The sequence below is a fragment of the Propithecus coquereli genome, unplaced genomic scaffold (genome assembly GCF_000956105.1).
Source record: "Propithecus coquereli isolate 6110/MARCELLA unplaced genomic scaffold, Pcoq_1.0 Scaffold400, whole genome shotgun sequence".
NCBI lineage: Eukaryota > Metazoa > Chordata > Mammalia > Primates > Indriidae > Propithecus > Propithecus coquereli.
The window spans coordinates 1,756,849-1,782,572 of NW_012149731.1; the positions used below are offsets into that span (position 1 = coordinate 1,756,849).

At 42.5% G+C, this 25,724-nt stretch overlaps 1 protein-coding gene across 1 annotated transcript in view; it reads right to left on the reverse strand.

Moving 5' to 3' along the window:
- GXYLT2 (glucoside xylosyltransferase 2) overlaps positions 1–25,724 on the reverse strand; it is an 86,573-nt gene that overhangs the window by 53,173 nt on the left and 7,676 nt on the right. Inside the window, exon 2 of the mRNA XM_012652870.1 lies at positions 11,628–11,820. Coding sequence (XP_012508324.1) covers positions 11,628–11,820 — 193 coding nt within the window. The remainder of the gene's footprint in view (positions 1–11,627; positions 11,821–25,724) is intronic.

The following is a 25,724-nucleotide window of genomic DNA, read 5'->3' on the forward strand; positions in this document are numbered from 1 at the left end:
ATTTTACGTTCATAGAAAAATTGGCCAGAAAGTGTAGGGAGCTCTCGTATAGCCTCTCTTCCTCCTCCTCTAGTTTCCTCTAATATTAGTACCTTGCATTCATGTGGTATGTTTGTCACTACTGATGAACCAATATCAATATATTATTACCAACTAAAATCCATAGTTTACATTAGGGTTTACTCGTTGTGTTGTGCAGTTCTATGAGTTGTGACAAATGCATAATGCCATGTATCCACCATTATAGTATCATACAGAACAGTTTCACTACCCTAAAAAATCCTCTCTGTTCCACCTATTCAACCTTCTGTCCCCCTCCTCGAGCTCCTAAAAACCACTGATCTTTTTACTGTCTCTTAGTTTTACCTTTTCCAGAATGTCATATAGTTGGAATCATACAGTATGTAGCCTTTCAGACTGGCTTCTTTCACTTAGCAATGTGTGTTTAAGGTTCCTACATGTCTTTTTGTGGCTTGATGGTTTTTTTTTTTTTTTTTTTTTTACTCAATACTGTTTTCCATTGCACGACATACCACAGTTTGTTTATCCACTCATCTATTGAGGGATATCTTGGTTGTTTCCAGTTTTAGGATATTATGAAAAAGCTCCTATAAACATCTGTATACAAGTTTCTGTGTGGACATATATTTTCAACTCATTTGGGTTAAATGCTTACGAGTGCAATTGCTGGATCGTATGGTAAGCCTACATTCAGTTTTCTAAGAAACTGTCAAACTGGCTTCCAAAGTGGCTGTACCATTTGCATTCTCATCAGTAATGAATGAGAGCTCCTGTTGCTTCACATCCTCACCAGCATTTGGTGTTGCCAGTGTTCTAGATTTTAGCCATTCTAATAGGTGCTTAGTGGTACCTCATTGTTGTCTTAAGTTGCAACTCCCTAATGACTTAAGGTGTTGAGCATCTTTTCATGTGCTTATTTGCCATCTATGTACCTTCTTAGGTTTTTGAATCAATGCTTTCCCATTGCCACAATAATTCTACTTTTAAGAATTTATCCATGGCCAGGTGTGACGGCTCATGCCTGTAAACTCTGGGAGGCCAAGGCAGGAGTGCTTGAGCTCAGGAGTTCAAGATCAGCCTGAGCAAGAACAAGACCCCTGTCTCTACTAAAAATAGACATATTAGCCAGTGTCATAGCTACTCAGGAGGCTGAGGCAGGAGGATCACTTGAGCCCAGGAGTTTGAGGTTGCAGTGAGCTATGATGATGCCACTGTACTCTAGCCAGGGAGACAGAGTGAGACTCTGTCTCAAAAAAAAAAAAGAAAAAGAAAAAATTTATCCTAAGGAAAAATCCCAAAAGTGCACACTTGTTTACAAGGTTGTTTACTGTGGTGTTATTTGTAACAGTGAAAAATTGGAAACAATTTAAAGAAGAGATTGGTTAAATTCAGCTATAAGAAATAATGGTGATATAGCACCTCTTGTATTCTCCTGGATAGAGCTGGAACCCATTCTACTAAGTGAAAGATCCCAAGAATGGAAAAATAAGCACCACGTGTACTCACCAGCAAATTGGTTTCACTGATCAACATCTAAGTGCACATATAAGAATAACATTTATTGGGTGTCGGGCAGGTGGGAGGGGGGAGGAGGGGATGGGTATATGCATACATAATGAGTGCAATGCGCACCATCTGGGGGATGGACGCACTTGAAGCTCTGACTTGGGGAGGAGGGGGAGTAAGGGCAACATACATAACCTAAACATCTGTACCCCCATAATATGCTGAAATAAAAAAAAATTACAATTTCAAAAATAAATAAATAAGTTCTGGAGTATATCTACATAACAGAATAATACAATGCAGTTGTTAGTGATAATGTTATAGGACCAAAGTCAGCAAATTATGGTAGTGCGAGAGCCACCCAGCCTGCCACAAACAGCACACAAGCCAACGATGGTTTAACATCTTTAAATAGTTGAAAAAAATCAAAACAAGAATAATATTTTGTGACAGGTGAAAATTATATGAAATTCAAATTTCAGTGTCCATAAATAAAGTTGTATTGGAACATAGCTACGCCTATTCGTTTACATATTGTTTTAGAAGAAATTCAGTAAGATAAGTGTCAGTGATATAAAAGAGAATATAGGATATGCTCTCACTTCTGATGTTGATATGAAAAGAAAAGGAATGGAAATAAATACAACACACCAACACTGTTCTCCCTGAGCATTAGTATGATGGTGATTTTTTTTCATTTATAATTTATGAATTTACTGGCTTTTTTTTTACAATATACATATATTGCTTATAAAATGACATAAACATTTTTTAAAAACACATCGTTGGGAACACTTTAAAATCTCTGAGTGAGAAGGAGAAGAGTGATAGACAAGGTGTTTGACATCTGATTTATGATGGGCTCTTACCAATCCAAACCCACACCAGGCACAAATACCCAGTGCAATAGCACTGACCAATCAGGACCCACACCAGGCACAAATACCCAGTGCGATAGCACTGACCAATCTGAACCTACACCAGGCACAAATACCCAGTGCAATAGCACTGACCAATCTGAACCTACGCCAGGCACAAATACCCAGTGCAATGGCACTGACCAATCCGAACCCACACCAGGCACAAATACCCAGCTCAATAGCACTGACCAATCAGAACCCACACCAGGCATAAATACCCAGTGCGACAGCACTGACCAATCTGAACCTACACCAGGCATAAATACCCAGTGCGATAGCACCAACCCATTAGAAATGACACCAGGCATAGACACTCAATACAACAGTACTGGCCAGGCGGAATGGACACTGGCACAAATATCCAGTACAACTGTCCCACTGTACAACAGCCCAAAATCAGCCCTGGAGGGAGAATAAGAAGTTCCTATGGTCTACCGGTTCCCTCGATTCTTTGATAATTAGTATCCTATCCTACAGAAGGGTTTAACTACTTTGCCAATCTATGTCTTTAAACTGGAGTGTACACTCTAGTTACATATGTTACTACGTATATATCTGAATCTATTTCTGCCATATTTTATGCTATAGTTTCAAATCTGTTTCTTTTTTCCCTTTCTTTCTTGACTTCTTTTAAATTGATTGAGTTTCTCTTTCTTTCCCATTCCCACATTTTCTTTTCTCCTCTCTACTATTTTGGAAATTTTAATATTCATTTAAAGTCAAAAATTAACTAACAGTGCTACCACACTCCTGAATTACACAAGATCCACGGAAAGCTTTAACTATGACACAATTGTTAGTATTTTGGTATGCTTTTTAAAAATTAGCCCCACAACTTCGATATTATGTTTATATCATCAACCTTTATTTAGCTTTGCCCACACGTTAGTCATGTTCTTTTCTCCCCATTCCATCTTGCCACACACATATTCCTTCTAGGATCGGTTGCTTTTGTCTTGAAACACATCGTTTAAAATCTCCTTTAGTGAGGATCTTCTGGCCATTGTTCTCTCAGGTTTTGCTTACTCAAGTCTGTCTTTATTATGCCCTCACTCTCGAAAGACAGTTTCACTGGGTATACAATATCTGGGTTCACAGTTTTCTTTCTGCATTTTGAAGGTATTATTTCACTGTCTTCTGGTTTCTAGTATTTCTACTGACAAGCTAGTTGTCATTATAATTGTTGCTTCTGTTAAAAAATGTTACTTGGGAGGCCATTAGGCTGAGGCAGCTCCAGTGCCTGGGTTCCTATGATAGCAAACTGAAACCCGACTATTCTAGGCCAATTAGAAACTGCCAACTCATTCCTAACTAGGGACTTCCACTACTTAAGCTTAACCAATCAGAAATCACTAGCTGACCTCTAACTAGGGACTTTCCATTGGAATGATCCAAACAAGGCTACTCCTCCATGCTAAACAATCAGGTATTTTCTCTGCCTTGCTTCCGTGTTCACCTTATAAAAGCCTTCCCCTTACCCCACTTCACTGGAGCCCCCGAATCGCTTGTGGTCTGGAGCTGCTGCTCAATTCATGAATTGCTGAGTGCTCAAATAAACTCTTTAATGTTTTAATGTGCCTCAGTTTATCTTGTAACACTTCTTTCAAAGTAATCTTTTATCTCTGGCTGCTTTTAAAATTTTCTTTTTGTCTTTAGTGTTCTGTTTTTTTGCCGTGTGTCTAGTTGCAGATTTCTTTCTATTTATCCTGCTTAGTTAGCATTCACTAGACTTCCTGAATCTATAGACTGGTATCTTCCATCATCTTTGTATCATTCTCAACCATTATGTTTTTAAATATATCCTTCCTTCTAGACTCTTCTCTCCTTCTAGAACTCTTATCAATACATTGCCCTTCTCACACTCTATCATGCACATCTCTGAATCCCTACTTGGTATTTTCTATTTCTTTATCTTCCGTGCAACATTCTGTATATCTTCCAGTTCAATACTTCTTTCTTCAGCTCCGTCTTTTCCGCTGATTAACATTTTTCACATAAGCTGGTCTCATAAACTGTTATCATGACTCCCGGAGATGTCTGGGATGTCTGCCTCCTGTTCTGACTTAGTTACACAGCTCTAAGTTCCAGGAAGTACTTGGATTTCACCCTGGGGAGGCCGAGGGTGATAAATGCCTACTCTGTTTTGGAACACGCTGTATCATGTATTATCCACTGCGCACTCCACTCTGTGCACTGTACACTCTGCCATTCTTATGTAGTCTTATTGTATACTACAGTCTTATTGTATACTGTATACCATCAAGACTATGAGATGCCCCTTTTCTCAGATGACACACACTTTGGTGCAATTTAGACTAGCCAATATGCAGAACTGCCCTAAATTCTGTATACATTGGGCTTAGGGGAGAGCAGCTGAGACTGCAGAAGGCCTGATGTGCCTTTCCCATCTAGACTTATCATCTGCAACCGTGTGTCTACCTGTGAGGCCCTTTAGGGGAATGTAGAACTTACTGCTCTCTGTCAGGGCTGGGAGTAGGGGAGGTGAGCAAGGTGCCTTAGGGGCAAACTTTAAGGGGCACTCACTTCCAGGTTTGTGCTCGTGCCCACCACAAGCACCTTGTTTGCCTCATTCTAGTTCCAGCCTCACATATTGTTATCGGATGACAGTGCTGATTTTTCAGCTGCCTAGCCTAACTGTTGACTTCTTTCTGTATCTTCCAGATAAGTGACCTTTGATTCATCCAGGTGGCATCTGTAGCTGGTCCCTCTGAAGGTTAGTCAGAATCTCCTGCTCACCTTTGTCAATTTGGTGGATGAATACTCTAAATTTTAAAATTTTATTGATTACAGTTAATTGTAAAAGGTTGTCTTTGTTCTTTCTACCCACCCCAAATCTGGCTGGTTAAACTTCTCTCATTTCTATAAACACATTGTGTCTGTATTTGATAAGCCCAACATCTCACATTTTTGTTGTTTTTGCTGGCTCTCCTGGTGCTACTTTCCTTATGTGCTTGGTGATTTCTGACTGACAGTCTGTTTCTAGGAACTGCATCTGTAAAAACCCTTTGGTGCCTGGGTTGAGCTAGACCCTCCAAGGAGGATTTGTGTTGCTTCCGGGGGTGGGATGCCCAGAGGCACAGTAGATACCAGGGTCCACTTTACATTACAATTCTCAGATTGTCGTTTAGTTTCTCAGAGACACCCTAAACTCTCAAATCCGTTTGAGGAATGGTCACATGTTCTTAAAAGAGAAAAGACTTTAAAAACAAAATGCCACTCAAAGCCAAGACATTTTTTTCCCTTATTCTCAGCCTCTATGGAAAGTTCTTTTTTCTTTTCTTTATTTGGTACAGCTTTTTCCTGAAAGTGTGGCTCTTCCTGGGTTCCAGCTTTATGAGGGGTGTTCTCCATCCTGCGTCTCCTGAAGGCTTTGGGTCCACTCCCCAGGCCCACTCAGTATCCGCACAAGCCCCCAATGTACCCAGTGGTGTCAATGCTCATTTACCTGCCAGCCTTGTGCTTCCACCTCCTTTCTCACAGGTTCATTTATTCTTTTAAAGTTTTAAAAAAATATTTTTGAGCATCCAAAGACATTATGGAACAGGAGACTCTTAGGATCTCGAATCCATTATATTATATTCCCTTCACAAGGGCTTGGCTGGCTCTCAATAACACTAGATACAATGAAGCCATTAAAATATAGTTGCATGAATCAGAGCAAACTAGGTTTTGGTAAGGTTAACAACCCCCCAAATCTCAAGACTATTTATTTTAAGAGTTTATTTTATTTTAAAGAAAAGTTTGCTTCTTGCCCCCGCTACGTGTTCAGATTGGTAAGGGGCTCTGCTCAGCATTCTCCCTCAGGGACCAAGCGATGGAGGCTCTGTCTCACCCCACACGTCAGTGAAAGCCGAAGCAAGAGAAAGACGGTGGCAAAGTACACACTAGATCTTAACAGCTTCCACCCAGAACTGACATATGTTATGTTAAAAGTGATGCACATCATCGTCACCCACATTTCATTGGCCGTAACAAGTCACACAATCACATCCAACGTCAGAGGAGTCAGGGAGATGCCACATGCATGACCAGGTGACTAAAAGGAGGGAACCTCTAATGAGGACCATGAAGGTAAGACAAGAAGAGCCATGAGATGAAGGTGCAAGTGTAACCCTTCGCTTGACCCATGTCCTGCAGACATCCCTGAAAGTGTCCGGGCCAGCCCCAGCTTGCCTCCTGCAGTCACGAGAAACCCAATACCACCGAAAAGTGCTTCTCGCATGGAATTAAAAGCAGCTTGTTGAGACCTCTCCTGCATCACTCCTTGTTTTCTCCTGCAGAACAACACAGAAGAAATCTAAATCCAACTTTATATAAGTCTTTAAGCTATTGAAGAATAGCTCATCATCCCTTTCTCTGCGCTATTTTTCCTAGATCCTTAAAAAAATGAAACTAATAATGAAGAGATATGGCTTCTATCCTCTGAAAGCATGTGGTACTATTTAAAAGAAGCCCTATGGAGGATCGCTTGAGCTCAGGAGTTCGAGACCAGCCTGAGCAAGAGCAAGACCCCATCTCTACCAAAAATAGAAAAATTAGCCAGGCGTGGTGGCATGTGCCTGTAGTCCCAGCTACTTGGGTAGCTCAGGCAGGAGGATCGCTTGAGCCCAGGAGTTTGAGGCTATAGTGAGCTATGATAACACCCCTGCACTCTACCCAGGGCAATAGAGTGAGACTCCATCTCGAGGAAAAAAAAAAGCCAAGCTCTTTGGTGCTGTGTTTTGTTTTGTTTTTGTCTTTGTTTTTTCTTTAAAGAAAAAAAAATATTCCTCATTTTTTTCGGTTACTTTGTGTTTTTCTCAGCAGGCTAAGTCACATGCAACAAAACCAATTCAGGCTCTTAAAACCAAGAAAGAATTTAAAGAAAGGATATTGGGTAGCTCAGAAGACCGCTGGGAAGGCTAGAGAACCAGACTCAGGGGCTACACCCTCACCCAGCTAGAGCCAGACCCAGGTGGCCTCTGTGTCTTGCCTGCTAATCAGAAACTACTTACTACAAACCAGCCTGGGGAGGAAACCCCAGCCACTGTCCCCACAAGTACCACAGCTTGCCCCACTGACTCCAGGCACTGGAAGTTCCTGCTGACACTTCTTCCCATGGCAGTCTCCCACTGTGCCCCGACACACGTGTGCATGTGTGCACGCGCACGCACACACACACACACACACACACGCTGGCCCCACCTGTCACCATGATGGATTGGCAGCCTCCTTACTTTTGTGTCCCACTATTTCCTGACTCTGAGTCTGGGGCAGAGCCCAGATGAGCCAAACCTAAATCACACACGTGATCCCAAGCTGCCAGACGAGGCTAGGAATCGACCAGCTGGCATTGTCCACTTCCGTGTTGGCAGATGACAAAAATAAACGAAACTTTAAAATATTAGATACCTACGATGTAGACGGTAAATACCACTTAACATATTGTACATACGCAACTTAAAAAAAAAATCTACTTAAATATAGAAGAACTCACCCATACTGCAGCCTCTAGAGGAATCATGACAGCAACTGGCATATTGTTTTATTTTCACCTGAGGTAAAAATCTGTGGCCCCAAGCTTCCCAGGAAGTTATCCCAAGAAACCCTGGATGGCCCACAATACCTCAAGTGTCAGAACTGACAGCCCTGAGAAGGGTGACACAGCCTGCCACTCCTCACCAGCGTCTGCCTGCGGCTTGGCAGGAACCAGCTGCCACTGCTCTACTGTCTTCAGGCCTGACAAAATGTCCAACATACAGGAGACGTTCCAAAGGATCTTTGTGGGATGAAAGAATAAACACACTGTCTGATTCGGCCTCACCGTCATACTCTGCAATAAGCAGAGTATCATTTGCCCCAAGACACAGACGACAAAGCAAGGACCGAAGGAAGTTCTTGGACTAACATAGTCTAAGGTTGTAAGTCTAAACTGGCACCATAATCCCTGCATGGAGAAGGGGTGATACTGCCTGGTTTTTAATACCCTATTATAATTTCCTTCATTAGTTGAGCTTCACTGGTCTACCAAAGACCCGAGGAAATGAGCAGCAAAGGGACGAAGCCACCAGGGCCACCAGGGCAATGCAAAACACAGCACAGCTTCGCAAGCATCTACAATAATTCTCCCGTACAATTTAGCTCTTACGTTACAGTGCTCGAGTTCCTATGGCTCATACAAAATTACCCCAGAACTCAGTAGTATAAAACAACCGTTTACTATGCTCACAGGTTCCATGGGTCAGGAACTCAGGCAAGGCACAGTAGGGACAGGCTGACTCTGCTCCACAACATCTGGGCCTCAGCTGGAGGCCTGGAAGGCTGCGGGCTGGAATCATCTGAGGGCTTGTTCGCTCGCAGGTCTGCAAGGTGAGGCTGGCTGTCGGCTGGAGGCCTCAGCTCCTCTCTGCGTAATCCTCTCCTCGTAGTGTCTCCACATAGGCCAGTTCGGGCTTCCTCGAACATGGCGGCCAGGCAGCCCAACAAAGAGCCAGGCAGAAGCTGAATCTTTTTTATGACCCAGCCTCAGACGACATACGGCAGTACATCTGGCATACTCTGTTTTATAGACACATACATAGGCTTACATACGTATGTGCATGTGTATATGTATAGGAAATGCATTAACTATCGCCTTAGAAACATTAGCCCAAAACTTAGTAGCTTGAAACCACAAGCATTTACTATCTTAGATAGTTTCTTAGGGCTAGGAATCTACGAGCTGGCTTGTTCTGGCTCAGGGCTTCCCATGAGGCTGTGTGGCCACATCCGAAGGCTTGACGGGGCTGGAGGACCTGCTTCTGTGGTCGCCCACAGGAGTGTTGGCTAGAAGCCCCCTTCCTCACCACGTGGACCTCTGCGAAGGGCTACTCTGACGTGGCAGCTGGCTTCCCTCAGGCCGGGTGATCCGAGATGGGCGATGAAGTGCCTTTTACAACCTAATCTCAGAAGTGACAGATCATCCCTCTGCCCTGTGCTGCTAGTCATACAAACGGCCCTGGGACAGTGTAGGAGGGAGGTACACAGGGTGTGAATAACGGGAGGTTGGACAACGGGGCCTCCCTGGAAAGCACAATCTGCCACACAGATATAGTTATACATACACCACTTCCTTCCCTTATCTGTTTTAAGTCCACACCTGTATTTTGTTCTGCTTCATCCCCACACTCCAGCTTCTGGCATGCAGTAGGTACTCAACTAATGCTTAGATGGATATCATACAGGACATGACCAGCGTTTGCCTGCAGCCAGCTTCCCTTTGTTCCTGCACGTAGAGCAGCACTTCTCAGACCACTGCAGTCGGACGGGCCTATGACTGCTTCCGGCCAGTTAAACACTCACGGGAGACCTGTGTCACTGTCATGCTGAGGGAGTGAGAGGTACGGTCATGATTCCACAGTCTCTCTTTCCTGCAGTGACATCGCAGGAACTGTAGATGCCAAATGCTCCAGCAGGTGCAGCTACAGGTGTGAATATCCTCCTCGATTTCTGTCTCAGACCTAAGAGACCATGTGGAACAGAGGCCCTGTCCCCCAGGGAGGCAAGCGTCAGGCATGCGGAAAGTCTCCAAACCTTTTGAGAGCTGTTACTGCAGCCTGACCGATTGTGATTACAGATCTATCATCTATTTTGTCAATCCTGCTAGCCTCAAGTTGCAGATGGGGAAACAAAAAGACTTATCCAAGATCGCACAGCAAGTAAGTCGTGGAGCTGAGTTTTAAATTTGAGTTTTCTGTCTACTAGTTCAGGCGAAAGTATGGTATAGTGGTTAACTCCATGGACGTTTGAGCCAGTAAACTTGACATGACACCTGCTGAGCAAATCACTAAAACTATCTAAGCCTCATTGATCTCAGTCTGTAAAATGGGGGCATAATGGTTACCTTCTTCAAAGGCTTGTTGTGAGGATTAAATGAGATGAAATCATAAATCATAAGTCCTTGACAAACGCTGTGTGTTGTCACTATCATTTCCCTTTTACCACCGCTCCTAAGCTAACCGTGAGTTTCGACCTTTTTCCTTCCCACTTCCCCTCACTCGGGTCTCTTATAAGACAGTTTCCAATCAATTCCAAAACCCCACCACTATTCGCTCCTTGGCTTCTCTTGGTGAAGATGTCAAAGTAATTTTTTTCCTTTGAAAACATAACACGCATTCTAGCTTTCGTTATTAGCCTTTCTCTGCCCAACATGCTTTCGTGCACATGTCTCATTAGTGCAGCTAGCCTGGTGACAGGATGCAGCGCTGTTGACTCAAGCTGGTAGACACAAAGCAAAGCAGCTTCTCGCTCTGCCAGCATTCAAGAACTTACTGCAAGAGAAAACGTTCAAGGAAAACAAAGCTTGGTCTGCAAAGGTCACACATGTACCTCCACTGGGGGAAGAGGCCTTTCCAAAGCTCTTCTCGTGTACCGGTAAAAACTCATTGCTCGTTTCCCTCAGTATGGGAATAATCAAACAAAGGATGACCTGGCCACTTAATAAAATAATATGTAGTCACCAAAAAGGATGAGGTACAGATGTAGGAATACCGACTGGGAACAATGCTGATGACACAATTCAGTGTGGAAAAGCAACTTTCACAGCAACATATACAGTATAATTCTCATTTTGTGAAAGAAATACATTTTAACCTGGATTTATACATATGTGTGTAATTATATATATGTGTATCTATACAGACAAACATACAGACACATACCCACATCTGTATATAAAAAAAAAAAAGCATATGGCAGAACCACTCAAAATTTTTAACTCTGATCATTTATTTGTGTGGGATCGAAGGGCAGTAAGGACTTCCACGTTTTAATTTATCACCTACATTGTTTGAATTTATGTCGATGAACATATATTACTTGTTATTTAAAAAAAAACATACAAATATATTAAAAATAAGCTACGTGCCTCTCGAATGGGAACAATGTCAATAACACCAACAAGGTTGGAGCCCTGTGTCAGGCACCTAAAGTGTATCATCTCATTGAACCCTCACAGTATCTCTGTGAGGCAGGTATAATTATCCCTGTATTATAGATGAGAAAAGTAAGGCTCAGAGTCAAGTGTTCAAGGTGACACAACTGAGTACACAGCAAAATACATCAGAGAATAGAACATGCAGTCCCTAAAATGTAGTCTGTGGGCGCTCAGTAAATACGGTGCCACAATTTTCACAAATTCACCTGCTCATCAAACTCGGGCTTCAGAGAGTCTTCGGTGAAGATGTGAAATTGTATCTTCCTGTGGCTAAAGAGCACGGCCGATTTGAGCATGACCAGCGTCTCCTCCAGCCGATTGCCACAGGCCACCACAGCCAGGTGGATCCAGAGCTCAGGTGGCAGCACAGCTTGGAAACCCCTGGGTTCTCCGGGCCTCCTAGAAAGAAGAAAAACAGGTCAAAGCTATTACTACATTCAAAAAAATAAAAACAACAAAAGACAGCTAGGGAATGGTTAGAACATTTCAAAACATGAACAGGCACAATCTGTTATATTTTATAAAGTGATAAGCATTTTGACAATTCTTCCTGCTTAGAGAAAAATACCATTTATTCCCATATTTATTCTGGCAATAGCAGGATGAGTCACTGTTTGGACTGCTATAGGTGTCTGAGACTTTTTCTGCCAGCACTCAGCTGTCTAGTGCCTGCTGGCTGCCTACTGGCCCATGTTTGGAAATAGTATTGCTAAACTGCGACAGCTGACACCAGGGCTGCAGAGCTCGCACTTGCACGGGCCATGGAAATCAGATTTGAATGCAACTTGAACACGAGGAGGGTAGGTTGTGGCTTTCCCATGTGAAATGAGCAACACGATATTCCCATCATCTGGATGTTTTTAGGTTGCGGTGGAATGCATGACCACTCGACCAAAGGAAAGTCATGCAAGACCGGGAGGCGAGCAAAGAAAACAGCGTATGTGCCCCCACTACATGTCGAGAGAGTCTCGAAGAAACAGGTGTTAATCCTGACTGTCTCGCCAAAGACTGGTGAGGTGGCGGGTATGAAATTCATCTTCCAGTATGAAACTCGTATTAATGAGAAACAGGCAGGAGAGGAGGCAGGTTAAACTGAAAATGATCAAGGTATCACAGACTGAGTCAACAGCTGAGAAGGGACTAGGGTCCAAGAGTCCAGAATCACCATCCAGCTATTTCCTAGTAATAAAAGATTTGTTCCAGACAAGGAGATGCAGCCAAGCCTCAAACACACCACTGAGAAACATTTGCAGGCAAGTTGGAAGAAACTAGCCCTGGAAAAGGTGCCCTGAGACAAATGAAACTAATTTACTTGCACAAAAGATTTGGAGACCAGGGGAACTTGGATGTCAAATGCTACCTTCCTTCCAAAAACTTCGAGTTCAATCAGCCTGTTGCTCCATTATTCACTGCTCGGTTGAATAATGGCAGTCTTGCTCCAGATTTCTTTCACCAGGAGGAAAGTCGAAGATGTGGGTGGAGCACTTTGGAAATCTTTCCAATTTGATTACTTAAGAGCATGCTTAGCAGAAGCACAGCCTCATGGCGTGGCTCAGTCCAGATGCACAGAGTTACTTGGATTCCACTTACTTTGGGAATCACAGGAAAAGACAGTAGAGGTGTTCTAAGTATCCCGGAAATCGTCCACTTCTCTCATCCCCCTGCCATCACCTGGTGTGGCCACCATCTCCCCTCACCTCCCTCACTGGGACAGCCCCCTGGGTGGTCCACCTGCCTCCAATCTTATCTTTAACCCCCAGCCTATGTTTTCTCCTTATTGGTGCCAGAGTGGTATTCTTTTAAATGCAACTAGGATTCTGTTATTCCTTTTTTTTCCCTTTGAGACAGGGTCTTGTTCTGTTGCCCCAGCTAGAGTGCAGTGGTGTCATCGTAGCTCACTGCAACCTCAAACTCCTGACCTCAAGTGATCCTCCCGCGTCAGCCTCCCAGAGTGCTAGGATTACAGGCGTGAGCCACCACGCCTGGCTGTGTTATTCCCCTGATTACAATGATGCAAGGGCTTCCCACTGCCCTCAAGATCAAGTTCAAACTGTTGATCACGGCTCCTACTTACATCTATTGCAACTGCTCCCGCATCCCAGCCCGGATGGACAACCGCTTGTGCTCACAGTCATGGTCACACTTACGTCCATATTCTCTGTTTCATCTCCAGATCACAACACCATGCTGTGCTGGCTCTGGGTCTTGGCACTTGCATTGTCTGTCTGTCTGTCTGCCTCTCTCAGAAATGCTCCTTTGCCCTCTTTTCCTTGCTAACTCCAGGCTATTTGTTAATCAACAAATCTTTTTTTATTTCAGGGTATTGTGAAGGTACAAACATTATGGTTATACTTTATGTCTTTGCCTCACCCAAGTGCGGGTTAAAGGCATGCCCTTCCCCCCTACAGTGCTTCCCGTGTCCTTTAGTTGCGGATTTACCCCCCCCATCCCCCTAATCCCTGGAGAGTATTTCTGCCATGTGATCACCCTAGTGTTGATCAGTTAGTACCAATTTGATGGCGAGTACAAGTGGAGCCCATTCTTCCGCTCTTGTGGTGCCTCACTTTGGATAATGGGCTTAAGTTTAATCCAGGAAAGTATAAGAGGTGCCAGATCACTGCCGTTTCTTATAATTGAGTAATATTCCATTATAAACATATACCAAATTTTAATAATCCACTCATGGATTGACGGGCACTTGGGTTGTTTCCACATCCTTGCAATAGTGAATTGTGCTGCCATAAACATTCGGGTGCAGATGTCTTTATCCTAGAATGTTTTGTGCTCTTAATCAACAAATCTTTACTGAGTCCCTATTATGGACAGGCACCACTCTGGGAAGAAAGCAGTAAACAAAACAAAGTTGCCTGCCTTAGCAGAAGTCACCTTCTACAGAGGATAAGGAAAACACAGAAATAAATAATAGTCAAAGTAGATAGTCACTGAGTGACCTATACATAAAGTTAGACAGTGCTAAGAACTACAAAGGAAATACACAGTTGAGCAGGATAGGGGTACCAGGAGGTGGGCTGGTGCAGTGTTACACAGCGCCAAGACAGGACAGGCCTCACTAAGGTGAGCCCTGCCATCGACGTGAAGGAGGGGAAGGAGCGAGCCTTGTGCATGTCTGGGGTAGGAGCATTCCAGGCAGAGAGGGCAGCGGAACAAAGGGGCGAGGTCAGGGGTGTACCTGGAGAATTTGAGGACCCCTGCCTACAAGACTCACATGCCCACTCTGTTCCTTGGCTTCATGCGTGGGTTTTCACACCCATTACTAAAGCCAACTTCCAATTAACTCATCTAAAGGAGTGGGAAGGGTACGTTAAAGATAATGCTAAAATGACCATCAATTAAAAGAATCGTAGTCAAGACGCTAGCCAAAATATGCTACAAAAGAGATTTAATCGGAACTCATTTGCTTAAAATTATGCCCAACATTTAGGAATGTAAGATTCAAAGGTACTAACACAATAAATGAAACCGCTTAGATATCTTAAATACGAACATCCTCTCCTGCCTCCACCTAATTTAGCTTTACATACTGGGCTTCTGCACGAATAACAGTTTTAACCTTAGTAATCAGGGAAATACAAATTCAAACCATAAAGAGATTCAATTTTATTTTCAGATGGGCGAAAATTACAATTTGTAGGCTTCAGTGTGGATACGAGGACCGGGACGGCTCAGGCACTGCTGGGGGCAGGGTAAGTTGGTCCAAACACTTTGCAGAGCCGTTTGGCAACATTTAGCAGGGGTGGAGATGGACACACACCCTCCAGCCTTCCAGTTCTACTCCTACGTATACAACCTGAAGAAATTCTCAAGCATTTGCACAAGACCCATGCAAGGATGTTCACAGCAGCCCTGTTTATGACAATTAAAAATTGGAAATAAACTTCGCAGCCCATGCAAAGGAGACGAGAGAACACACTTGATATGTTTAAAGAGTGGAATACCATATAGCAGTGAAAAGGAATAAACCATCATAAGGCCAGAGAGGGGAAAAAAGCAGTTGTAGGATAGCAACAGAGTGATGTCATTTAAATGAAGCTTAAAAACAAGCAAAATAGCACTGTATGTGATTCACAGCTAAATGTAGCGAAAGGAAAATGCACGCATGAGAATGAAAAACATCAAACACAAGATAGTAGTTATTTCTGGGAACTTAACATTTTATTCCTTAAGCTGAGTGGTGAGTACACAGAAATTCATTTTATTATTATCTGTATTTTTTGTGTCCCCAAACTATGTGACGAATACTTTTTTGTTTTTGATTTAAAAAAGCTTTCCCTCCCTGTAGGACAGCAGGCCACCTCTTTTCTCCTCTGCAGGCTTCAGTGATTTGGGCCTGCACAGTACAAAAAAGCAGGCGCTGGGGACTGCAATCCCTCATGGTGTCTGGTGACAGGTACTAAAAAAGAAAAATAAAAGCCTCTCCTGGTGCAGTTCAAGTATCAGGGGTTTGGATTTAATGAGACCTTTGCTGGCCTCCCTTGTTCTCTCACATTACACGAAAAATCTCAGGCTTCAGGTAATCAGCGTTAGTGTTGTGTGGTCACAATGAATAATAAAGTTTAAGGGCACCGGAATGGTGTGCCTTTCACCAGCTCCTACCGATGGCACACTCAGCGCCTCTCAAATGTCACCTGAGACTCTGCGAGGATCCAGGGGAGTCCAATCTAGGGACCCAGGACTTCTAAACCCCTTGATCACTGGGTTTGGGTGGGGAAGGGGTGGTGGGGAATTCTAGCACTGCTCTGACTAATGGTTAACTACGTTCTTATTCATACTTTATAAAAGGGAACTGGAGTGGACATCTGCTCAAAAACAAACCGTCTAATGTAATTAACCAAGGAAAAAGCTTTCAGGACTTTTCAAATGTTAACTGTTTTACCCGTTCCTGTCTAGGAAATGCTATAAAAGCTCAAATTAGTTAGGAAAGACTTAAACATTTTGTTTCGAACACCTAAGAGATGCTTTTTGGATATTTATATTGCCATATTCTTACGTGAATGCTTTGAATGACTATGTCCAATTCTGCACCTGTACCCTCTGGTATTGCTTTTTAACCTTCCTGGAATCCATTTTCTAAAAAATAAAGACATTTTCAGATCTGAGAGCTACAAAAAAAAAAAAGGATTTTTAAAGACCTGTTCCTAAGGCTGGGGCTGATGGCAACCACCTTGGCCACCACACTGGTAGAGGATGGACAGGAATATCTTAACCCAGTAGAAAGCAAAGAAAAAGATGGCAGAGCAGATCTCTGGTGACTTCACCTGGATCCAGGTACACCTGAGCTTAACCTGGACAGTCTGGTTATTAAGCCAATAAATTCCCTTTGACTTAAGCCAGTTTGAAATAAACTTACAACTTAGCAACCAAAAAGAGTCCCAACACAAGTCCTAAAAACATGTTTCTAATCACCTTGGACTCCTCCTGCCTCTCATATTTAGCTGATTCACCCTTTGAAATGCTCATTGAATCCATTCCTTCTGTATTGCTCACTGCTACGACGCTGACCCGAATCCTCGCCATTCTTCCACTCGGGTAGCTGGAAGAGATGCCAGGCAATGCGCAGGGCAGGGGATTCCCTACCTGGCCGTGCACCATAATCACCTGCGGCGTTTGTTGACATACAGACGCCACCCCACAGAGATTCTGATTCCGTGGGTCCCCAGCAAGGCCCTGGAGTCTGCATATGAACACACTGTGCCACACCTATAGTTCAGCTACAGTCAGGAACTAATGATCTGGGCTGACATGTCACCGCTCCTCTCTCCCAAACTCTTCCCCACGCCCTGAGGAACACCCGCTCCACCCTCAGCCTTTGCCCGGAGTATCCTCTTCAGTTCTGCCTCAATGAGAACTTGGCTGCCTTGTGAGGACACCCCCTTCCCAACAGCCCTCCGCTCCCCTCCCCAGGGGCCGCAGGGCAGCAGATGGGGCTGATGTCCTCCTTGCTGCTCGCTGCCACACCTAGACACGTAATAGGTCTTGATAGTGAAGTCTGTGTCGTGAAGCTCCTCCGTCTTCTCCCTGTCCTTGATGGTGTCACCTGTCAACTCCCTGGCTACGCCTCCTCATTCACTGGAGAGTTTAGCTCCTGGCTGACGTATTCCACCCCAGTTCCTGTCATCGTTCTTGGAGACTTCGACAGCTACTTAGCTTCCTGATCCTTCAGCTCTGTGACCTCCACACCCACCACCTTTTCTTTCGCTCTACCGGAGACACCTTCATATCCTAGACCTTTACACAAATCGTGTCTTCAGCCTGGAATGTTCTTTTCTCACTCTTTGCATCGCTGTCTCCTTGTCCATGGAGGAGAGAAGGCAAAGAGCCCTTCCCTGACCACTTCACAGAAGGAGTATCCTCACTTTTATTTTCTGTCATGATTCTTGTTTATTTCCTTCCAAAAACTTACCTCGGCTGGTGCTTACACACTCTTTCATTGTAATTTATATCAAGCATATAACATTATGTATAATTATGTAAATAATTATAATGTAAATTATAATAATTTATTATATAATAATATATATAATGTAATTATAATAATTATAATGTAAAACATCATGTAAATAAACAAAAATCTCTATCTTTACAAACAGATCAGAATAAAATACACAACATACATTTTAAATTGAAAAATATAAAACATTATGTATTGACATATTAAAGTTGGTAAATGAAAAAGCATTCTTGCCCCATAAAACTTTTTGTTTTTTGCATGTTATATTCTGGTCTTTATTCAGTTGAATACATATTTTTACAACTGCATTAATAGTAGACATATAATTTTTAATTCTACTTTTTTCATTTTATTCTCTTATTTTTCTTGGTATTTTTGAAGTCTTCATAACCATTATTTTTCCTGACTACCTACTATTCCATCCAACTAAAACACCATAATGTATCATTTCCATTTTGTTGGTTGTTTCCAATTGTTCTCCGTTATTAAAAAAATCTTGCAGTAAACATCTGTGAGCCAATAGCTTTTTTGTTCTTTTGCATTATTTCCTTAGACTACATTCCCAGAAATGCAATTACTGGGTTGATATCTATTACCTATCAAGAAAGCAGCAATTTTGATAGTTTCTCAAATTTACCTGGGTTCTCTAGGAAAATATCAGGCCAGGAGAAGAAAACGAAAAGCATAACAAACACCACCACAGCCACCTGAGTAACCTGCAGGACATAAGCACGGAGCTGGCTACTGAAACCAGACGAAAGGGGCCTGCACACGGCGCAGTGCCTCCTAATCCCACGTGTTCCAAAGGGGCGACGCACAGGTGGTAGCTCACAGTTAGATACTGCATCAAATAACACTGAGTCACATGGTGAGAAAGTTACTCCATTTTCAGTTCTTTTTCAACAATAAAAAAGTCTCAGCTTGCTGCTAATATGTCTTGAACACCTTTCTAACATTGCCTAATCCTCCCTTCCAAAGGAAAAGACAGCATACCTCCGGTGCAGAGCCTTCAGCAGGCAAGAATACCAAGAAATGAACAACATTGTTTAGTTTTCTCAGTGTTTGACTTGACAATTACCTTCTGTTTATGTTAATTACTGACAATTCCTAGCAGTGATATGAAGTTTCTTTAAAAAAATAAATTTACTTAGGATATGCAGAAACTGGAACGCTCAAACATTGCTGGTGGGATTATAAACTGGTACAGCCACGTTGAAAAACAGTTTGGCAGTTCCTGAAAATATTAAATATAGAAGGTACCATATGAGCCAGAAATTCCTCTCCTGGCTATATACCTACAAGAATTGAAAACATATGTCCACATAAAAACTTATACACAAATATTCATAGCAGCGTTACTCACAATAGTCAGAAAGTCTAACTTAAATGTCCATCAACTGATGAATGGATAAATAAAATGGGATGTATCCATACGATGGAATAGTATTTGGCAAGAAAAAGAAATGAAGTACTGATGCATGCTACACGTATGGACCTTGAAAACAGTAAACCTGGGAACCTCATGGAAATGCAAAAGGCCACATATTTTATGATTCCGCATATGTGAAAAGTCCAGAATAGGCAAAGCCATGGAGACAGAAAGTAGATTAGTGGTTATCAAGAACTGGGGGGAGGGACAAATAGGGAGTAACTGCTTAGTGTAATAGGTACAAGGTTTCTTTCCGGGGTGATGAAAATGTTCTGAAATTCAACAGTGGTGATGGCTGCACAGTTCTTTGAATGAACTAAAAACTGCTGAATTGTATACTTTGGATGGGTATTTGAATTAAATCTCAATAAAGCAATTAGTAATAAATAAATGCACGTAAGTTTATAACATGGATCGACGTAAAACATTTTAAAGAAGGTAGTGGGAGTGTATCAATATTATAAGAATCGTGACGCCCCGTGGGAATGAGTGAAGTTTGGAAAATGCTGCCCCAGTTGTGCTGGCTCAAGCCCTCCCCACGCTCAAATGAAAAATGATATTCAGAATAGCAGAGGAGGCGCAGAGGGAGAAGCAGCTTCCACGCTTCCCCGGCATGGTGCCCCAGACGAAGCGGCTCCTTAATCGCTTAAAAGTCTCAAGCATGTGACTTAATTAAACTTCAATTTCTGGAGTGTATAAATAATGAAATACGGCATTTATGTGTAGTGCTATTTACTTTGTAGCCTATTACTGCAAAACACACTGAATTATTAAAGCGAGTAATTGGTTCTGCTCAGACCCTCTTTTCTGCGACTCCTGCTACCTCTCTTATCAGGGCTTCTCCTTAACTGTCAGGCTAAATTAACTCAGGTAAACCTGAGGCTTCCTCATGGACCAGCAGGGTAAGCTGAACGGAAAATCACACTTCTTTCAAATACAGCCCCAAGCCGTGCTGCTGGCAGCTAGTTTTAGTTAAGGAAGGAAATACAGAAATATTTAGAAAAAAAATGGTAGAAGATGAATTTGAAGAGCTTGAATATGCTCACCTTCGGGGAAGAAGAGATTAGTGGAGTCCCCTTCCTAGTGCGATCTTTTGTAAGATGAAACTGTTTCACTAGTTTAATATGGAGAAGGTCTGCAAATGAGGCCAGAGTGGCAGTTAAGGAGGTGGAAACACCTTGATACAGCCCCTAGAAGAAGAGTCTGGTGACGGGTAATTACATCCACATTGAGTGTTGGCAGCAAGAGTCACTAATAAAGTTCCCTGCAAACCATAGGTTTTGGAAGGCATGCATCCCTCTACAAAAATGTCTCCATTAAAGCCATGATTAGAGCCTTCCCTCAGAACCCAGACGTGAGGGGCTTTGCTAGCAGCTAAATCACTTTTAATGACCCATGATTTGGAGTTAAATCAAGTATCATTAATCTTTCAAGACAGACAGAAAAGCTGGCATTTGCCTTGAAGTCATGGTATTACATGAATAATGTCAACGGAGTGCCAAAAAACCGCCATGGGGGGTGCTTAATAAAATTATTTGATAAATGCATTTAATTTTAATGCACGTATTTCATTAGGTTCATGATATCTGAAACATGGCTGTGTTCCTAAACAAAGTCTAGGTCTAATGCATAGTAGGTATTCAACGTCCAAAGTTGGCAATTATGGCTATGTGTATATATGTGTGTGAGTTTGCTTTTAGACATCATTGGACACATACATAAGCTTTAGGATTAGTAAAGTGTCACAGCAAGGATTCAAACCCAGGGAACTGGACTTAAAAGAGGCCATGCTTTTAATCATTAGGCTATATTGGGGCCACACACAAGTGAGTTAGAAAAAGAGCCCTCGCTGGGCAGATGAAGCCTCTACCCAGGGCTCCTGGCATGGACTGGATTTCGGTCCGCCACTCCCAGCCTCCCTTGGTGCCCTCATGCAAGGAACAATTCCCACAACAGACCTTCACCAACTCCACCTTCTTAATCTGTCCATTTGCCATCAGCTGAGGTCATTCACATCTGTGTTTATTTATTCTCCTTCCAGAATTCTGTGATGGTGCCTGGACTAATTCTCATTTCATTCCTCCCCCTTATGATTGTTCCTGACATGCAGGAGATTCTATTTCTCCATCTCCCTCCTCTTTTCAAATTAAGATGTTATTGAGATTATAAAATATGAACCAGCAGTGCTAGTTTGAAATAAATGGCTGTTGACACACGGGGGAGAATAAGGTGAGGATAACATATTCTGCAAATGGCCATTTCTATTTCATTTCCCGAAAAGAAGAATGAAAGACTTACAAATTAGACGCAGGAAAAGAGAAAAATTGTCTCCTGAATTAATTTCCAACCTCCTAAGCCTCAGGCCAATAAGGGATTTTTAATTTTTATGATAATTTATATACTTTAAGATGCTTTATAAATTATACAAGTAATCCATATATTTATATATTTAGGAAAATTTTAAAATATAAGCAAAAGTAGGGGGCACCCATAATTCTAATTTCATAACCACTGTTAATATTAATATTTTGGTGTACTGACTTCCGGAGTTATACCCAATACATATGGGTGTGTGTATATAAATATGTAAATATATAAAAACTTTTTAAAAAGGCTGAAATGGGATCATTTCTATAAGTTGTTTTTTTCATTACAAATATGAACAACATTTTTTTTTTTTTTTGAGACAGAGCCTTGCTCTGTTGCCCAGGCTACAGTGTTATGGCATCAGCCTAGTTCAAAGCAACCTCAAATTCCTGGGCTCAAGTGATCCTCCTGCCTCAGCCTCCCAAATAGGTGGGACTACAGGCGCTCACCACCACACCCAACTAATTTCTTCTACTTTAGTAGAGATGGGGTCTCGCTCTTGCTCAGGCTGGTCTCAAACCCCTGACCTCAAGCGATCCTCCCGCCTCGGCCTCCCAGAGTACTAGGATTATAGGCGTGAGCCACCGTGCCCAGCCAACAATCTTTAATTATAAAAATTAGAGAGATTTTTATCAAAGAGGTCTTTTTCAAAGGAATTCTAGAAAGCAACCAAACAGTTCAAATTTTGAGAATTATGCTCAAGTACTTCGTGGTGATTAGCAGTTTTACTCTAGAAGCACATGGACTTGGCTTCAAATTCTAGGTCTGTCACTTGGCTGTCCCATCTTGAACAAATACTTTAACCACCTCTAACCTTCAGTTTCCCCATCTGAAAAATGGGCATATTGATTATACTGGGTATCTGCTTTTGGTTTCAGTGTTTCTTACTGGTATCCACTTCCAGCACTTTCTGGTAAGAGCATCTTAATTTTCTTTTGGGGAAACCACTCTTATTTGGTACTCAGCCCATGAGGTTTGCAGAGGCTGAATCACCCACCCTTACCCTACAAGCTATAGACACATGTCCCAGGTGTAGCCATCAGTGATTGGATACGCACGCGATCAAAGTCGGGCCAATGCAGGCAGCCTGGGGACTTTTGCTGGATGAAATTTTTCCCTTAGGAGCTACTGAAGGAGGAGGATGAAAGCCCAGACCTGTTGGGAACCATTACATGGAGAAAATCTACCTGAGAGTGCGGCCCACACAGAAGCAAGCAGAGCTAAAAGCAGGCAGGATGGCTAGAAATTCTGCATACACTAGTGACTAAAGCTTTGTCTGCTCTGTACTTTCCAGTTTCATGAGCCAGTAAATCCTCTTTATGATTAAGTGATAAAAACTGATGAGCTGGCATTCTACCACTTGCAATTGAAAGAGTCCTGACCTATCGAATAACAGTACCTACCGCTTAGGTTGTTATGAAGATGAAATGAAATAATGCGGTGAAGTGCTTAATACAGTACCTGGCATATTTGAAGTTATCATTAAATATTAGTTGTTATCATCATCATTATTATTAAATCTTGACTTGAAATTCATCAGAAGCCTTTATTTTTCTCTAAATATGCTATATCCCCAAAGCAGGCTAGGCAGGGCGGCAAAAAGCACATGTTATATTAAGTACCAATACTCTACCTTAGTGCAAACCAGATTTGAAGTGTTTGTATACACTTTTTTAAATGCTCAGACTTTAATACCAATTTCCATTAACCCATTCTCCTCAGGGAATAAAATCTGATAAGTGGATGCTAAGGCTTGTTACTTTGGGGCCAGTGGTCAGATAACTGGGGTCCTTGTAATTTTTACAAAACTGGGAGGAGGAAAATGGAAAGCAAAGTCTCAAGCCCAATCAGATCCCTAAGTAGCAATGTTCACGGACAAAAATCCTGCATTTTGGTTCCCTGAGAACACCTCCGAACGCCCAGAGAATTCACAATTCACTCCAGGCTTTTCTAAGCTGGGAAACGACAGTTCTCTTGAGTAGGCATCAAAGCTAAAACTGGCCAGCACGGTGGCTCACGCCTGTAATTCTAGCACTTTGGGAGGCTGCAGTGGGAGGATCTCTTTAGGCCATGAGTTCGAGACCAGCCTCAGCAACATAGTGAGACCCCATCTCTACAAAAAATATAAAAATTAGCTGGGCATAGTGATGAGCACTTGTAGTCCCAGCTCCTTGGGAGGCTGAGGCAGGAGAATCACTTGAACCTAGGAGTTTGAGGTTGCAGTGAGCTATGATGACATCACTGCACTCCAGCTTGGGTGACAGAGTGAGACCCTGTCTCAAAAAAAAAAAAAAAGAAGCTATAGATGTCTAGGTTCAGCTAGTTAGCTGGGTCTAGTTGTGACTCAGTTCCTAACTAACAAGGCAATGACTGACAATAGCAGTACTCGGAACAGTGGATCATTTGGTGAGTGACCCCCATGACCTAGCCCTGTGCTAGGTGTTTTATGTACATTATTATTTTATCTTTTTGGACCTCAGTTTTCTCACTAAGAAAGGAAGTCATATTATGGAATCTGTGTTCCGTATTGTCTTTCACTTAAGTAAAGGTTGAATTCTAAATTGCACCATATGAATTTCTACAAGATTATAGTCTTTTGTGTTGCTAAAAGAAAAGGAAGGTCATGGAAAAGTGACTTTTAACTATGGCAAAGTCACTCTTTGCTGGCACAAAATCAGAGATTCCCAATAAAGGCATCAAGTTAAGAAACTTCTTTTTTCAGGAGTTTTCAGAATTTCATAATCTGAACTAAATCAAATGCTGTAGAATGTTTAGGAGGAATGTAAAATAAATTCTATCTTCAGTGGAAGTCTTACCTTTTATTATTTGTAAAATTGTGGTAAAATACGATACACCATCAAATTTTGTCTCTTATTTTCTTACAGTGAATTATACATAAAGAGAAGTATTTCCAAGGAAAACAAATCTGTTCTCAAATTTTCTTCCAAAGGCTCACCTGTGAGTTTGTATAAGAAAAAGTGTCAATATGGCCACTATTTACTGAATTTAGTAAAGGTGCTAAAAGCAGGTGCTACATAACCAAATTAGTCAAGACTCTTTGGTGGCAAGCGACAGGAATGCAAGTCAAATTGGATTACAAACAAAAGGGGAACTCATTACATCATGGACTCTAGAAAAGGCTGGAACAGCACAGCCAGCAAAAGGCAGAAGCTGGGCCTGGGAACAGAGCTAGGAGCTGCCCCTGTCCCACCCCTCGCTCTGCCTTGCTTCTCATCTCTCCACATCATCTTGGCTTCCACAAACTTTCAACGCAGACCAGCTTTCTCCACGTGGTAGAAACAGGGTTACAATCCCTGAGTTTCATATCTTACAGCTTCAGTCACTAGAAACAATCTGCCCTTTTGCTGTTTCCTTAGGCCTCTGATCCCAATTTTTAAAAATCCCTAAGAAAAGCTCTAATTTGGCCCAGGAACCTACCTACCTCTGATAAATCACCTGCAGCCTCCGACAAGATCAAGTACATACAATGGCACCTCCAGAGCATGGTGGATGCTCAATTCCTGTGTGCCCTCTGCACCTATTCCCCATTCTCTCCATGACAGCCCCAAGATTCTGATTTAAAAGGACAATCTGGCTCAGCTAAGATGATTCGGGATATATATAACAGAAACCTCAACTCCAACACACGTAACAGAAGGGCCCAAGACAGGGTAGACCTCAGGATTCACTGAGTCCGGGGCTCAGTGGTGTCCATAAGGACCCATATTCTCTTTCTTTCTTCACTCTACTGCCCAAAGGGATGGCTTCCTCCTAAAGCTGGTTCCCTTGTGATCATGGTAGCAGCTGGGGCTATTTATTTCCTTAGTTATATCGGGAAGATGGAGTATTTTGTCCAATAATGTAAAATAAGTCCTTCCTTTCTGGACGATTGGTCCAGGTTGGGTCATGTGACACCTGTGGACCAGGAACTGTCACCAGAGAAATGAATATATTGATGACTTAGTCCTGGATACCCAAAGCTGACACTGAGAAAGGGATGGATCACCACAGTAGGCTCAGACCATCCCTTGGAGCTGC